The sequence below is a fragment of the Pygocentrus nattereri genome, chromosome 5 (genome assembly GCF_015220715.1).
Source record: "Pygocentrus nattereri isolate fPygNat1 chromosome 5, fPygNat1.pri, whole genome shotgun sequence".
Lineage (NCBI taxonomy): Eukaryota > Metazoa > Chordata > Actinopteri > Characiformes > Serrasalmidae > Pygocentrus > Pygocentrus nattereri.
In genome coordinates this window covers 24186029-24201192 of record NC_051215.1, presented here as the reverse complement: position 1 = coordinate 24201192, position 15164 = coordinate 24186029, and the positions used below count along the sequence as shown (strand labels likewise).

At 38.9% G+C, this 15164-nt stretch overlaps 1 protein-coding gene across 2 annotated transcripts in view; it reads left to right on the top strand.

Annotated features, from left to right (window-relative positions):
* Positions 1-15164, top strand: part of dst (dystonin) — a 273589-nt gene that overhangs the window by 400 nt on the left and 258025 nt on the right. For both annotated transcript variants that reach the window (XM_037538377.1, XM_037538378.1), the window contains exons 2-3: positions 463-497; positions 1226-1411. In XM_037538377.1, the coding sequence (XP_037394274.1) occupies positions 463-497; positions 1226-1411 (221 nt within the window). The remainder of the gene's footprint in view (positions 1-462; positions 498-1225; positions 1412-15164) is intronic.

Below are 15164 nucleotides of genomic sequence, written 5' to 3'. Positions count from 1 at the left end.
TTTCGTCAGTCTCTCCTTGGAATTTTCCGTTCCACCTTAAATACCGCAGCAGTTACACTCTGGCGCCCGAGACGCCTGAATGTAACTGCTGCGGTATTTAAGGTGGAACGGAACATTCGAAAATTCGAAGAAGCTCGCTAATAAGGAACCGAGCTTGTTTCATTCTGGGGCCCAAATTAAAGTCCCATCCACACTCTTTACTCCTGCATTTTACAATTTAGTCTGTATTTTTGCATTTTAGGGTATTTTTGGGGTATTTTCTCTGACTCAAGGTCCATTCATCCTAAGCAGCAGTAGCAGCTCATTGCCACGTACTCCTATACATACGAACCTGCTATGAAATCTGCCTGAAAGTCATATTTGTCTCCATATTTTCACCTGTTTGAGCACATTTACCCCTTTTTATTGACACTAAACTAACAGAACGTCCACTTTTTAAACCCTTTTCCCATTTTGTTCCAGAAGCTGGTCTTCGATCACACCACTTTCGATCTGAGGTAAAACATTTTCCTTTCTTCTTCGCTGTTTGAAACAGTCTTGCACTTTTTCTGAAGTGCGTTAGTGAATTGCGTTGAAATGCCTTGTAATGCGCATTGCGCATGCGCGGTGAATCAATACGCATTTGGTCACTGCTCTTACTACTGCTGACATGGCTAGATATGAACACGTCTGGCATATTTCTGAGGACAGCAGTATGGAGATGCACACATAGATAGGATGGAGATGAGGATTTAAAGGAGAACTCCACCAGTTTTTCAAATTTGCTGTATAATCAAGTGGTTAAAGTCATTCAGAGTCAGACACCTAAAAGCACCCACACAGAAAGCTGTTGCTCAAAATGGTTATGAATATGCTGAGTGATGTCTGAGACTCTGAATTATGATAGTATTGTTATAAAGTTTTGGCCTAAAATTTGGTTTAAACATCCATTCCTGGTGGAGGGATACATATAGGGCAAAATAGTTCTCAAAGAAAACCCCTTTTTTCAGGTTTACCACTCATTTACCTTGATCGAGGTTAGATATACAAGCTCAGAAAACATGTGTAGGTTCACTGATGGCTTGGGACAGTAAATAAAATGGCTATATGTGTGTTATAGTCATGGTGACCCCTGGTTACTATCACCACCACTGTAAAGTCTTCTTTGCATGTCAGCAACTGAATGAGACAGAAATTTCCTTTCCAGTCAAAAACTGAATATTATTGATCTTTTATGTTGTGTCAGGGTTTTCGGCACAGCCCCCGTCATGTCAGAAGGAGCGCCCGAGTCAGAGTTTCACAGGAAAGGCCTCTCATGGACATACCAGAGAGTGACCCCGACTCCACTGCTGCCCTGAGGAAGCGCAAAGTGAAGAAGAGAGTCCAGCCTGAGTTCTATCACTCAGTCCAAGTAACACCAACACGCAAACCAGTAGGTGTACTTTTCAAATTTCTGAATTCACCGGGTCCTGAGTATCATGATTATATAGAGGTAGAGATGGGTCATTCTACAGAAACGTCTATTTTTGTGTCCCTGGTGTTTACAGATATATTACACTTGAAAAACATTTTAGGGTTACAGTTTATTTATATTCTAAAATAAAACCAGTTATTTTAACAATTATACGTTCTTGAGCCTCAATTAAGCAATATTGGTTTTAAATCAATTAACTAGAATTCCAAGCACCGTAGAAGAGCTCGTCCCCACAGTCATGTGTAAAGGTTTTAGTGCCATATTTTGAGGTAAAAGCATGGAATATAAGAATTAAATGACATAAAGAAAACAAACACAGATGTTGTTTTGCTGGTGTTACCGCGTAAAAAAACTCTTATTTTGAAATAAAAGTCACACTGATGACATCACTTGAATTTATTTGACCTGTTTTCTAAGGATCTATGAAGAAAAGCACATGGTGAGTCCACTGTGTCTTTCAGTTATCAGATATTTTCTCATTTAGCTCATGATCTCATATAAAGCTTTTAACTGAAGTCACTGGTGTGACCTCCTTTATTTTGAGGTAACTGTGAAAAAATAGAACACAATTGGATTAAATGACATATTTTAGTGGATGTTCCATGATTGATGACATGTGGTTTGATGCTCTGTAGCAGCCGTTTTGTAAAATGCATTGTTCATTAAAAATATATTACCTTTATTATGTGGAACACCAATGACGATGGGTAACACGAGTGACTCCTATGGAGGGACAAAAAAGTGGACGTTTCTTTAGAATGACCCAGATCATAAAAAGGCAGGTGTAAAATCATACAAGATGCATTTTAAAAAGATTAAATCACGTCAGGGGATCTTAGCCAGAAGTGTAAATGCATGCATCTCTTTCAAGACCTCTGAAACTGTGCCACCATTCTGTAGTTGGTGTCATGTCCTTATTAGGAACTCCAGGTCTAAGCTGGTTTTCTCTGTGACAGAACCACTCGACAGAGAGGCCTCACTGCTCCCTCAGTTCAGTTCTTCATGATTTGTCCTGTTCTGCTTAGGTTGTCATCCACTACACGGCCAAAAGTATGTGGACACCCAAGCATCACATCCGTACATGCTTGCTGAACATCTCATTCCAAAACCATGGGTATTAATGTAGAGTTGGTTTCACTTGGCCATCATTCCATATTTATCAGGCATGTCAAACTGGGGACCTTTCAGGTCAAAGTGCCATGGATATTAACGTTTATCCTCATCTAGCACTCTGAATTTCATTCATGATGGCCTTGCTAATTAGCTGATGAGCTGAATCAGGTGTGTTCTAATGAGGCAATGTGCAGTGTTTTGGCACTAGATGTAGGATTTGCTTCCATTCATTAACAAGAGCATTAGTCAGGTCAGACATTATAGACCTCACTTTGTCCACAGAGGTACAGTCATACTTAAACAGGAAAGGGCTGTATCCAAATCCTTCTTCAAAGATGTAGTCAAACAACTCTCTAAACTGTCTTTCTCTGCTGTACTATTAAGATTTTCATTCACTGGAACTAAGGGGCCCAAACCCTGAAGAACAGCCCCAGCCCATTATCCCTCCTCCACCAAACTTTACTACTGGCACTATGCATTCTGGTAGGTAGTGTTCTCCTCTCATCCACCAAACCCAGATTCGACCAACAGACTGGCAGACAGTGAAGCATGATTCATCATTTCAGAGAACACATTTCCACTGCCCTAGTGTCCAGTTTTACACCACCCCAGATGGCGCTTGGCATTGCTGTGCATTGTGATTTTGAGCTTGCGTGCATCTGCTCAGCCATAGAAACCCAGTTTGTGCTCAGTTCCCGTGTTGACGTTGCCTCCAGAGATAGTTTGGAACTTGGTAGCGAGTGCTTCAACTCAGACTTCAGCACTGGATGGTCTCATTCTATGTGGTCTACATCCTTAGAAAAATAGTTTGTCAAGGGTTCTTTATTAAAATTAATAGTTATATATAGAACCATGACCACTCAAAGAACCATTTGAATGCATAAATAGTTCATTGCTTGCTTAAAAAGCTCTTTTATATGATAACCTGTAGTATTTAAAGAATCTATTTATAAATGGTTCTATATAACATCAAAAAGGGTTCCTTTGTTGTTACAACTAATAGAACCATTTTTGTAGAGAGTGTGCTGCTTCACAACTGAGCTGCTGTTGTTTTTAGCTGTTTACAGTTCACAACACTTACGGCTGACTACGGCAACTCAAGCAGGGTGATAATTTGGCAAACCTATTTAAAAAAGCATTCTATGACAATATGGTGATAAAAGTCACTGGGTTATTCAGTGACACATTTTGCAGACTATATTTTGTCTATGCTAATTGTCTGGCTATATGCTTGACTTAGCAAAAGGTGTAGCTGAAGTAGCTGAAGCCATTAGCTATTAATTAGGAGGGGTGTCCACGTACATTTGGCCATGTAAACATATCATAAGCCATCCTCTTTTGCTATATTTATATATAGCAAACCTATTTATTGGAATCTAGTAGCTGTGAATTATGTTAAGTAAGTAGTTTACTGTTCCTTCCTGCACTTTTGACAAGTTACTTTGTTCTTTTTTAACCCTTGTGTAGTGTTGATGTGACTGTTACTCGGTGGTCTGGTGAACCCACCGCATTATTGTCTTTTTTTTTTTTTTGATCAATACAGCCATAACAACTTATGTAAAAATACCAGATGTTTAAAATATCACAAGTGTCCATTGTAGGGTTCTCCTTTAGCAGCTGTAGCCAGTCAGCAGCCTGTTCATGTTGTCCACCCTCACACACACACACACACACACACACACCAACAACAGGCCATGTAGGAGGAGAACAGATTGAAGGACACAGCACCTCCACACTCCTCGCAGGTTCAGCCCAACACCACATGTGTAATATAAGTGTGTGGGTGGTGAACAGAGTGAAGACACTGAAAATTGGTTCTTTTATATGTTCTTCACAGAAAATGAGCAAAGACCAAGAATCTGAGTTTGAAATAATAATAAGTCACATAATTTTGTCTTTTGGTAAACATTGAAAATGGGTCACACAGACTTGAATACCACACAAGGGTTAAGAACGGTTGGTGAATGAGGCCTGTTATTTGGTCTGTAACAGGCCAGACTGGCATTTTACATTCTTAAATGGAAACTCAGTCATCTGTGTCAATAACATGAATCAAAGAGCTAGATTGAAAGTTAAGAGGTTCTTTAGCACAATGAGTCATGCATAATTATGCCACAGCCTTTTGGTTCAAGTGCAGCAGCAGCATTGAAATACAAAGAGTTCTCTGTGCTGACCTCACACTACTAACCTCATAAAACTGCAACACAGATCATCCAAAATAAAACGTAAAACACAAAATTCCGGTAGCACAGTTGTATTTACAGGTCTAATGTACACCGATCAGGCAAAACATTTTATCAGCCTCACTTACTCTATAGGTGCACTTTGTAGTTCTACAGTTACAGACTGTAGTCCATCTGTTTCTCTGATACTTTGTTAGCCCCCTTTTACCCTGTTCTTCAGTGGTCAGGACCCCCATGGACCCTCACAGAGCAGGTACAGTTTGGGCGGTGAATCATTCTCAGCACTGCAGTAACACTGACGTGGTGGTGTTGTGCTGGTCTGAGTGGATCAGACACAGCAGTGCTGCTGGAGTTTTTAAACACTGTGTCCACTCACTGTCCACTCTATTAGACACTCCTACCTTGTCAGTCCAGCTTGTAGATGTAAAGTCAGAGACGATAGCTCATCTGCTGCTGCACAGTTTGTGTTGGTCATCCTCTAGTCCTTCAACAGTGGTCACAGGATGCTGCCCACAGGACGCTGTAGCTGGATATTTTTGGTTGGTGGACTACTCTCAGTCCAGTAGTGACACTGAGGTATTTAAAAAGTCCAGGAGCACTGCTGTGTCTGATCCACTCAGACCAGCACAACACACACTAACACACCACCGCCATGTCAGTGTTACTGCAGTGCTGAGAATGATCCACCAACCAAATAGTACCTGCTGTGTGAGAGTCCATGGGGGTCCTGACCACTGAAGAACAGGCCCCGGCCTACCACTTCATGGCTGAGTTGCTGTTGTTCCCAGTCGCTTCCACTTTGTTATAATACTACTGACAGTTGACAGTCGAATACAAGCCCAATTCCAATGAAGTTGGGACGTTGTGTAAAACAAATAAAAACAGAATAAGATGATTTGCAAATCCTTTTCAACCTATATTCAATTGAATACACTACAAAGACAAGATATTTAATGTTCAAACAGATAAACTTTATTGTTTCATACATGCTTCATAATGCGCCACACATTTTCAATGGGAGACAGGTCTGCACTGCAGGCAGGCCAGTCTAGTACCCCCACTCTTTTACTACTGGTTTGGTCTGAAATGGGTGATTGTAGAGACTCAGATGTCTTTACAGTGGTGGTGATAGGAACCAGGGGTCACCATGACTACAACACAAATATAGCCATTTTATTTATTATCCAAGACCACCAGTGAACCTACGTGAGTCTCCTGAGTTTTCATATCGTGAGGTATCTCCAAAATGGTAAGTTTACTGAAGACGTGAGAGATCCTCTTAACTTTGACTGGAAATTAATGGACCAGATTTTTTCCCCAAGTAATTTTGGAGCATTTCTTTTGGTCCATTCATCCTCAAATGTTTAGTTGTGAAGGGCAGCTGGTGTTTAAAAAATGGACAAAATTGTAAAATAGTGATAAATCAGCAAAAATGATGTTATTTGGAGGACCGTGCATGCACCTCTCCACCGTGTAAGGGCCTAAAATGTAGGTCAATGGAACCAGACATTTCTCCGAGTCATTTTGGGCTGTTTCTTTTGGTCCATTCATCTTGACATTTACATACAATGTAAAGAGAAACAGGTACTTTCAAATTAAACCTTTCAAGTTAAAGAAGTGTTTCAGCCCACGCTCTTAAAAAAGATGGTCCTTTAAGGGTTCTATTGTATAGACAATGGTTCTATATAGAACAATGAACACTCAAAGAACCAGTTGCATAATTAAATGCTTATTTGGTGAAATGGATCTTCAGATTGATGGAGAATGTGCTGAAAATGGTTCTATACAGCACCAAAAAGGGTTATTCTGTTGTATACAAGCTTGGCATGGTAACAATAGACGAACCCTTTTTGGTGCTATATAGAACCCTTTTCAAAAAGGTTCTGTATAGATCTGTAAACAAGACATTCTCCATAAATCCAAAGAACCGTTTCACCAAGCAAAGAACTGTCGTTCCTCAACACTTGTTTGACCACCAAGCCTAAGTTCTATCTATGGTTTGTAAAATAAAACGAATTCAATTTGTTTGTTGAAAGAAAATAAAAAGAATCGAACGAACTAAGAAATACGAGAAGACTCTTCAGAATTCAGAAGTGCAGGTCCTTTATTTCTTGAGCATGGAGAATGTTTTCCAAAGGCCGTTGGATGACACTCCCAAATATACAGAATTTGTACACATGTTTTATACCCTCGGGGAAAGTGGGGTGACATCGCCCCACCTCTTTTTGTCATCTCCTGGTTTCACAAAACCACCATTATATCCAAATTGACCTTCATATGTCTATCAAATAGGGTCTTGTGTGAACCATTATCTCCAAGTCTAGTCTGAATCCTTTTTAAAAAAACATTGTGCCAAGCGCATGCTGGTACTTTTCCATCTCGGCTTTTGGCCTTGAAAGGTTCACAAGTCCACTCACTCCCTATAAAGTATCTGTCTTCTCTCTTACGCCCTACTGAGGAAGCTTGTTTTAGGGCACTTGCTCCAATGTGCTTAGGCCTTATTTATGATCTATCTTGTATAATACATGGCATTTTAATTTTGAGAATCTTTAATTTACATCAGAACCGTTTAACCCCTTAAACTGCAAAGTTTTATGACACTCTATACATTCTATAACCTAAGAATAGACAACTGGTACTTTCAAATTATGTAAACAACTGAAAAACAATAAAAATGATGAGAGGTTTTTTCCAACAGCAGCGATATATTTCTCTTAAAAAAGTCTTTATCGTGACGCAGTGTCTCAGGCATCAGGCAGTTTATTCATGAACATTCCATATAGAAACTTTTTTATGAGGCCGGCATAAAGAGGCATTAAAGTCCTCGGACGTCTGGTTCCTATCACCACCACTGTGACCCAGTCTGACTCAGGACGTTTCTCAGGAACGGAGCATTTCACATCAAAACCAGTTTAAATGACTGTTTACATCTTAACCCTATAATTACGCAGAAATGTAAAAAGTTCTGTGGATTGTCCCTTTAAGTCAAGCCTGCCCTCATCTAATCGCTCAGAGTGCGGCCTCGAGAGTGGCCTGATTACAGATTGAGGCCAAGCTGGTAATTGTAACAGTTTTCAGCATGTCTTATAAAGCTGGATTCATCTTTGAAGCCTGCCGCCGGGCTTTGATGAAAGGCAGGAAGGTAATCAGACGAGTCTCTCCAAAGCCTTCTTTGTCAGATATTTACATTAGGAAAAACAGGATGTGGACTAGAGTGATTGTACATGTGTGCCTGTGGGTGCTTGCTGCTTCTTCATCCGGTGCTCCACTGATTCCTCTTCATGGTACACTATCTTTATTAACCTCCTTTATAAACTCTTATTATAGCCCATGATGTAAATGGGTCACTGACATCACTTATGCAGTAACTGTAATGTTCGTCTCCTGTGCGAATGACAATGTTGCTATGAACATTTTGGGAGAAATGACCTTGAACGTTCCCATTTCAGATGTTTGTATCATGCATTCACAGCAAAATCCCTAGTTGTTGAATCAACCCTTACAGTGCTCAGTTATATGCAGCTAAATTTAAAGGGGAAGTCCACCGATTTTTCAGAATTTATGTAGAATTCAGGAAAGTAGTGGCAATAGCAAACAAATATAGCCATTTTATTTACGGTTCAAAACCACCAGTGGAGCCACACATCTGAGTTTTAATATAGAATGTGAATGACAGTAAAATAGCGATACATCTGAAATGACTCTTCTCTGGGCACAATTTTCTCCACTATAAATAGGGTTTAAAACCAATCCTTTTAGGCCAAAACCTTCTCACAACTTGGGTAAAGTTAAATAGTGTCCCAGACATCTGGCAGCATGTTCATAACCAGCTTTCTGAGATGGAGCTTTTAGAGGTGGACGTCTGGTTCCTATCACCGCCACTGTGAACAGTTCTGATGAAAGTTTCTCTAGAACATAGCGTTTTACACCAAACCACTCTGAATTACCTATAACTCTTAAAATCTTAACCAATTATTTATGAAGAAAGAATATTTATGTTGAAGTATTGATGTGAAGAATTCCCCTTTTTATTTTTAGTTTAGTTATGGTGGGCAAAAACAAAATGATGCAGTAATTTTATATGAATTATTTCTCATATCGCTTATTGAAATAAGAGGATAAATTGTAAGGAAAGTGCAAGCTTTTAATACATATTTTGTAAATAGAAAAGGAGATTTTGGTAACACTTTCTATGAAAGTCACATTTGTAAGCATCTATAAACACATTCGTGACATGTTATAATGCAGTCATAAGGAATCATAAACATGGCTATAAATATTTATAAAAATGCATTACACGTTATAGCTATGCTTATTATGCATTATGAATTGTTAATATAATGCATTTTAAGTACTGTTAATAATAAATTATAAGAGCTCATAAGCAGTATTTGTCCGCTCTAAGTAAAGTGAAGCGTACTGTACTAGAGCCTCCTCCAGTGTTAAGAGTGAGGTTGAAGTGAAGTATTTACTGAAGGATTTACTGAAACACTAAAACACACACAATAAAGCTCATCACAGGCTTCAAATGTCAGAGTTTAAACTAGTGCTGCCATCAGTGTTTAACCCAATGTGGGAAAGTCAATGTACACCACTGTTAATGTCCACCACTGTTAATGTACACCACTAATTAATGTGCACCACCATTAGCCTGGCACTAACTCAACACTGCGTGTCCAATAGAACGCTAACATTCCAAAGTAACTTCATGCTCAATGTGATGTCAGAGGGGGTTCAAGGGAGGGGCTGATTGGTACCTGGTTTGCTGTGATGTAATGTAGTGTTTAAAGTGAGACGCTGGGTAAGAAAAGCTCACTGTAGCAGTGATTCTAGGCTGGCAGCCTGTTTGGAGCATCTGAATATTCAGGACTGAAGCCCTGAAGATGCAGCTCTAACATCACTAGCACTGAAAAATAAAACACTGGAAATCTCAGGATGTAAATAAACTTTGTATTCGTTTTTACTTTACACTCTCCAAACTGGGACCGACTTCTTTGGCCCTGACAGTATAACATGTTATTAACACTACTTATAATGCATTATATTAACAATTCATAATGTATAACAAGCATGGCTATAAAGTGTAATGCAGTGTAATTCATTTTATAAATATATACATTTTTATATATAAATATTTATAGCCATGTTTATAATAACATAGGAATTATATATATATATATATATATATATATATATATATATATATATATATAAAATGGTTCTATATAATTCCAATGAAGTTGGGACGTTGTTTGTGTAAAACAGAATACGATGATTTGCAAATCCGTTTCAACTGATATTCAATTGAATACACTACAAAGAAAAGATATTTAATGTTCAAATATATAAACTTTATTGTTTTTTGCAAGGTTTTTTTGGGGTTGTAGAATGATGAACACTCAAAAACCAATTGCATAATTAAATGCTTATTTGGTGAAATTGTTCTTTAAATTGATGGAGAATGTGCTGAAAATGGTTCGATACAGCACCAAAAAGGGTTCTTCTATTGTACACAAGCTTGACATGGTAACAGTAGACCCCTTTTTGATGCTATATAGAACCCTTTTCAAAAAGGTTCTATACAGATCTGTAAACAAGACATTCTCCATAAATCCAAAGAACCGTTTAACCCCATAAATTCCAGTTTTATGATACTCTATACATTCTATAATCTAAGAATAGCTCAATCAGTTTGCACCGAAGTCCCTGTAGTTACTTAATAATAAGGCTTAGTATGTAATAATCCTGGGATTTTAAGGGTTTCTGTATGCAAAGGGTTCTTTGAGTGTTCATTGTTCTATATAGGACCCTTGAAGAATTTCCTGTTTAAGAGACTACTTTTTGAATGAAGCACAATAGTTCATTTACCGATATATCACTGATATATTGCTGAAGAAAACCTTGTATCTCCAAAATGGTAACTTTACAGGAGAAGGAAAAAACACGCTTCACTTTCAATGTAAATCAATGGAACCAGACATTTTACTGAGTAATTTTGGGCCATTTTTTTTGGTCCATTCATCATGAAATTCACACACAATTTCAAGGGCAAGATTATATGAAAAACTGAAATATGTGAAAACTAGAGATACGAGGTTTATACAGCCTGTTCAATGCTAAGAAATAAAATAGCAGTTGTTAAAACAAATTATGGCCAGTTAGAAACAGCAAACATTATAAGCAGACCATAAGATGAAACATTAAAATAGAAGAAAAACAGGATATGAGCCCTTTAAATGAACACCACAGGTATTAAATAAACGCTGGGGATTTTGCTCTGTTCAGGCTTTATTCAGCTTTGTGGGGGATTAATCAGGGGAGTACTGAGAGAGGCATTAACGTGTCCTCAAATTACATCCTCTGTGTCTGACATTCCTCCATCTTTATTGACCTGCCTCACTTCGCTTTAGCATTCGATCCTTCAGAGGTTCAGAGATGATCCATTATACTGGATATATGATCAGTGATGTTTGTCAGAGAGTGCTTTATAATGGAAAGGAAGCCTCAGACACATAAGTGGGAAAGAGACTTGAACACTGTCTGTTCTGCTGTTCATAGCAGAACTGCATACTGTGAAGAGATGATTTTGATGTTGAAACATCAGCAGCACAGCAGCAGCACTGCTGTGTCTGATCTACTCAGACCAGCGCAACACACACTAACACACCACCACCACGTCAGTGTTACTGCAGTGCTGAGAATGATCCACCACCCAAATAGTGCCTGCTCTGTAAGGGCCCATGGGGGTCCTGACCACTGAAGAACGGGGTAAAAGGGGGCTAACAAAGTATCAGAGAAACAGATGGACTACAGTCTGTAACTGTAGAACTACAAAGTGCAGCTATAGAGTAAGTGGAGCTGATAAAATGGACAATGTGCGCAAAAACAAGGAGGAGGTCATGTTAGGCCTGATTTGTGTGTGTTTGATGTACAAATTGACACTGTTACATATGCTCCATCAACATGTGTGCATATCATTGTTGTCGATATTGTATGTAAAGTTCATGAAGAAGAGACCAAAAGAAACGACCCAAAATGACTTGGAAAAACATCTGGTTCTATTGACTTACGTTAAAAGTAGAGTATGCCTTTTGCTTCTCCAGTAGAGTCATCATTTTGAAGATATGATTTTTTCTTCCGACAGCAGTGACACATTTCAATATACTGACAAATGTGCCTATTGGTGCATAAATTGAAATATTTAAAAATGGCACAGTTAAATATATTTAGCACAGACATCACAAATACTGCGCATTTATTTTTAGAATGAGCAAATGCATTTATAGAGATTTTTCTTCCATATTGGTTTTGGGACCCATTTGAATATTTGAATGATATTCTCTATCAATATGTTTGTATGCACAGATATTTAAAACACGGTCCTGTTATTCTGTGGTGCATCACTAACATTGTGCTGGATATTTGCTGCAATTGATCCAAGAATGTGTGACTCTGAAGTCTTTCCACTCCATCCCTCTGCAGTTCTATTTAAATATTTGCTTATTTTAACTACTAGGTTGGATCAGAGAGAGAGAGAGAGAGAGAGAGAGAGAGAGAGAGAGAGAGAGAGAGAGAAAGTGAGAGAGAAGAGAGAGCAAGAGAGTGAGAGAGATTAGAGAGAGAGAAAGAGATAGAGAAAGAGTGAGTTTGTGAGACAGAGGAGATGTGTGAGAGTGTGAGAGACACACACACACACACACACATATGTATTATATATGTAGAGAGTGAGAGAGAGTGTGCATGTGAGAGACAGAGACAGAGAGAATGTGAGAGAGATATAGTGAGAGAGAGTATGAGAGAGAGAAAGAGAGAGAGTATGTGTGAGAGTGTGAGAGAGAGAGACAGAGTGTGTGTGAGAGAGAAAGAGTGTGAGAGAGAGAGTGTGTGAGAGACAGAGTGTGAGAGAGAGAGGAGAGAGTGTGTGTGAGAGTGAGAGTGAGAGTATGTGAGAGAGAGTGAGAGAGAGTGAGAGAGAGTGTGAGAGAGAGTGTGAGAGAGAGATAGAGAGTGTGTAAGAGAGAGGAGAGAGAGTGAGATAGAGTAGAGAGAGAGTGTGAGAGAGAATGTGAGAGATAGAGAGTGTGTGAGAGAGAGGAGAGAGTGAGAGTGTGTGTGAGAGAGAGAGAGTGTGCGAGAGAGAGGAGAGAGAGAGTGTGAGAGAGATAGAGAGTGTGAGAGAGAGTATGTGTGAGAGAGAGAGTGAGACAGAGAGTGTGTGAGAGAATGAAAGAGAATGTGAGATAGAGAGAGTGTGTGAGAGAGAGTGTGAGATAGAGAGAGAGTGTGTGTGAGCGAGAGTGTGAAAGAGAGAGTGTGAGATAGAGAGAGAGTGTGTGAGAGTGTAAGAGACTGAGAGAGAGAGAGTGTGTGAAAGAGTATGAGAGAGAATGTAAGATAGAGAGAGTGAGATAGAGAGTGTGAGAGTGTGAGAAAGGGTGTGAGAGAGAGAGTGAGTGTGAGAGAGAGTGTGAGATAGAGAGAGAGTGTGAGAGAGAGAGTGTGAAAGAGAGAGTGTGAGATAGAGACAGAGAATGTGAGTGTGAGATAGTGTGAGAGAGAGTGTGAGATAGAGAGAGAGAATGTGAGTGTGAGATAGAGAGAGAGTGTGAGAGAGAGAGAGTGTGAAAGAGAGAGTGTGAGATAGAGACAGAGAATGTGAGTGTGAGATAGTGTGAGAGAGAGTGTGAGATAGAGAGAGAGAATGTGAGTATGAGATAGAGAGAGAGTGTGAGAGAGAGAGAGTGTGAAAGAGAGAGTGTGAGATAGAGACAGAGAATGTGAGTATGAGATAGAGAGAGAGTGTGAGAGAGAGAGAGTGTGAAAGAGAGAGTGTGAGATTTTATTTTTTTACCTGAGCTCAACTGTCAATCACTCTAGAGATGTTTGTGTGATTTTATGTACCCATAACAGTCATAATTGACTCATTTTTGACCCTTTTCTGAGGTCTCTTTATCCTCAAGCATCAAACAGGCTATTTTTGTTATTGTGACTTCAAAATTGATAAGACTAATATATGTAAATGAGCTCTGTTCTGACTGGCTGCCTTATTGTACCTCATTCAAAAAGCAGTTCGGACTGAAACATTTGTAATGAAAAGTGACGGAGCTAAACTGCAGTATGTTGAACCTGAATGTCGCTATTGTCAGAACAAAACCTTGTATCTTAAAACCGGTAACTTTACAGGAGAAGAAAAAAACATACCTTGCTTATAATGTAAGTCAATGGAACCAGACGTCTATCCAGGTCATTTAGGGTTACTTTTATTGGTTTTTTCATCATGAAATTAACACAATATGTAAAGAACAACAGGCTTTTTCAAATTATGTCCAAAACTGGAAAATGACAAAAATGGAGATGCAAGATTTTGTTCCGACATCAGCACACATATGTATATATATATATATATGTGTGTATGTGTGTGTGTGTGTGTGTATTTGTGTGTGTGTGTCTGTGTCTGTGTTTGTGTCTGTGTGTGTTTTAGGCTTTTAGGCTCTTTAAATTTATTTCAGCATATAAACATGTTATTTCATGAACTTGTGTACACTTGGAAGCATTTTCAATGACAGCAGACTACTGAATGCCCTGAAACTGCTGACTGCTATGAAATAGGTTTGCATTCTGTCACAACTGTCCTTCAACTGGACAATGAAGACAAACAATGGACACAGTGTACCTCATGGACACAAACTGGACAACCATGGAAGCTCGGAAATCCCATAATTTGCTACTTCAGCCAAAACATTACATTCTGCTGTGATAGAAATAAAAAAAATAAAACACTAAAACAAGAAGAGGAAGAACACTCGATGCCAGTGTCAACAACGCTGATGCCTGTTTGTCTGGTACCTTCCACTGAAAAGACATTCAGAAGAGAAGATGGACCTGAACATTGTATGGACCCTCTCAAAGAAAAAAGGGAGAATGAATGAAGATGTAGGCAAAGAAGTGATGTGAACTGGGAGAAGCAACAGAAGCTGTTAATGGCTTTAGCTTGATGTGGAGCAAATAGCTTTATTAAGAAAGTGAATTTTGTGGGCTTGAAATTTTTTTTGTTTAATTTATTTGTATTTTACAAAACAATAAAAAAAAAAAACACTAACAGTGTTCTGAAGGCCACACATGATTGCTGGTTCTTCTATTAAAGTGGAATTCAGTGGTTGAGATGTAAACAGACTCATTCAGAGTGGTTTGGTGTGAAAAGTTTGATTGTAGAGACTCAGATTTCTTTACAGTGGTGGTGATAGGAACCAGGGGTCGCCATGACTACAACACAAATATACCCACTTTATTTACTGTCTAAAACCACAGATGAATCCTAAAATCTTTTAAAACTGATGAAGAAAAAATACACACACACACACACACACATTTTCTAAGCCGCTTCTCCCTCAGGGTCACAGGGGGTGCTGGAGCCT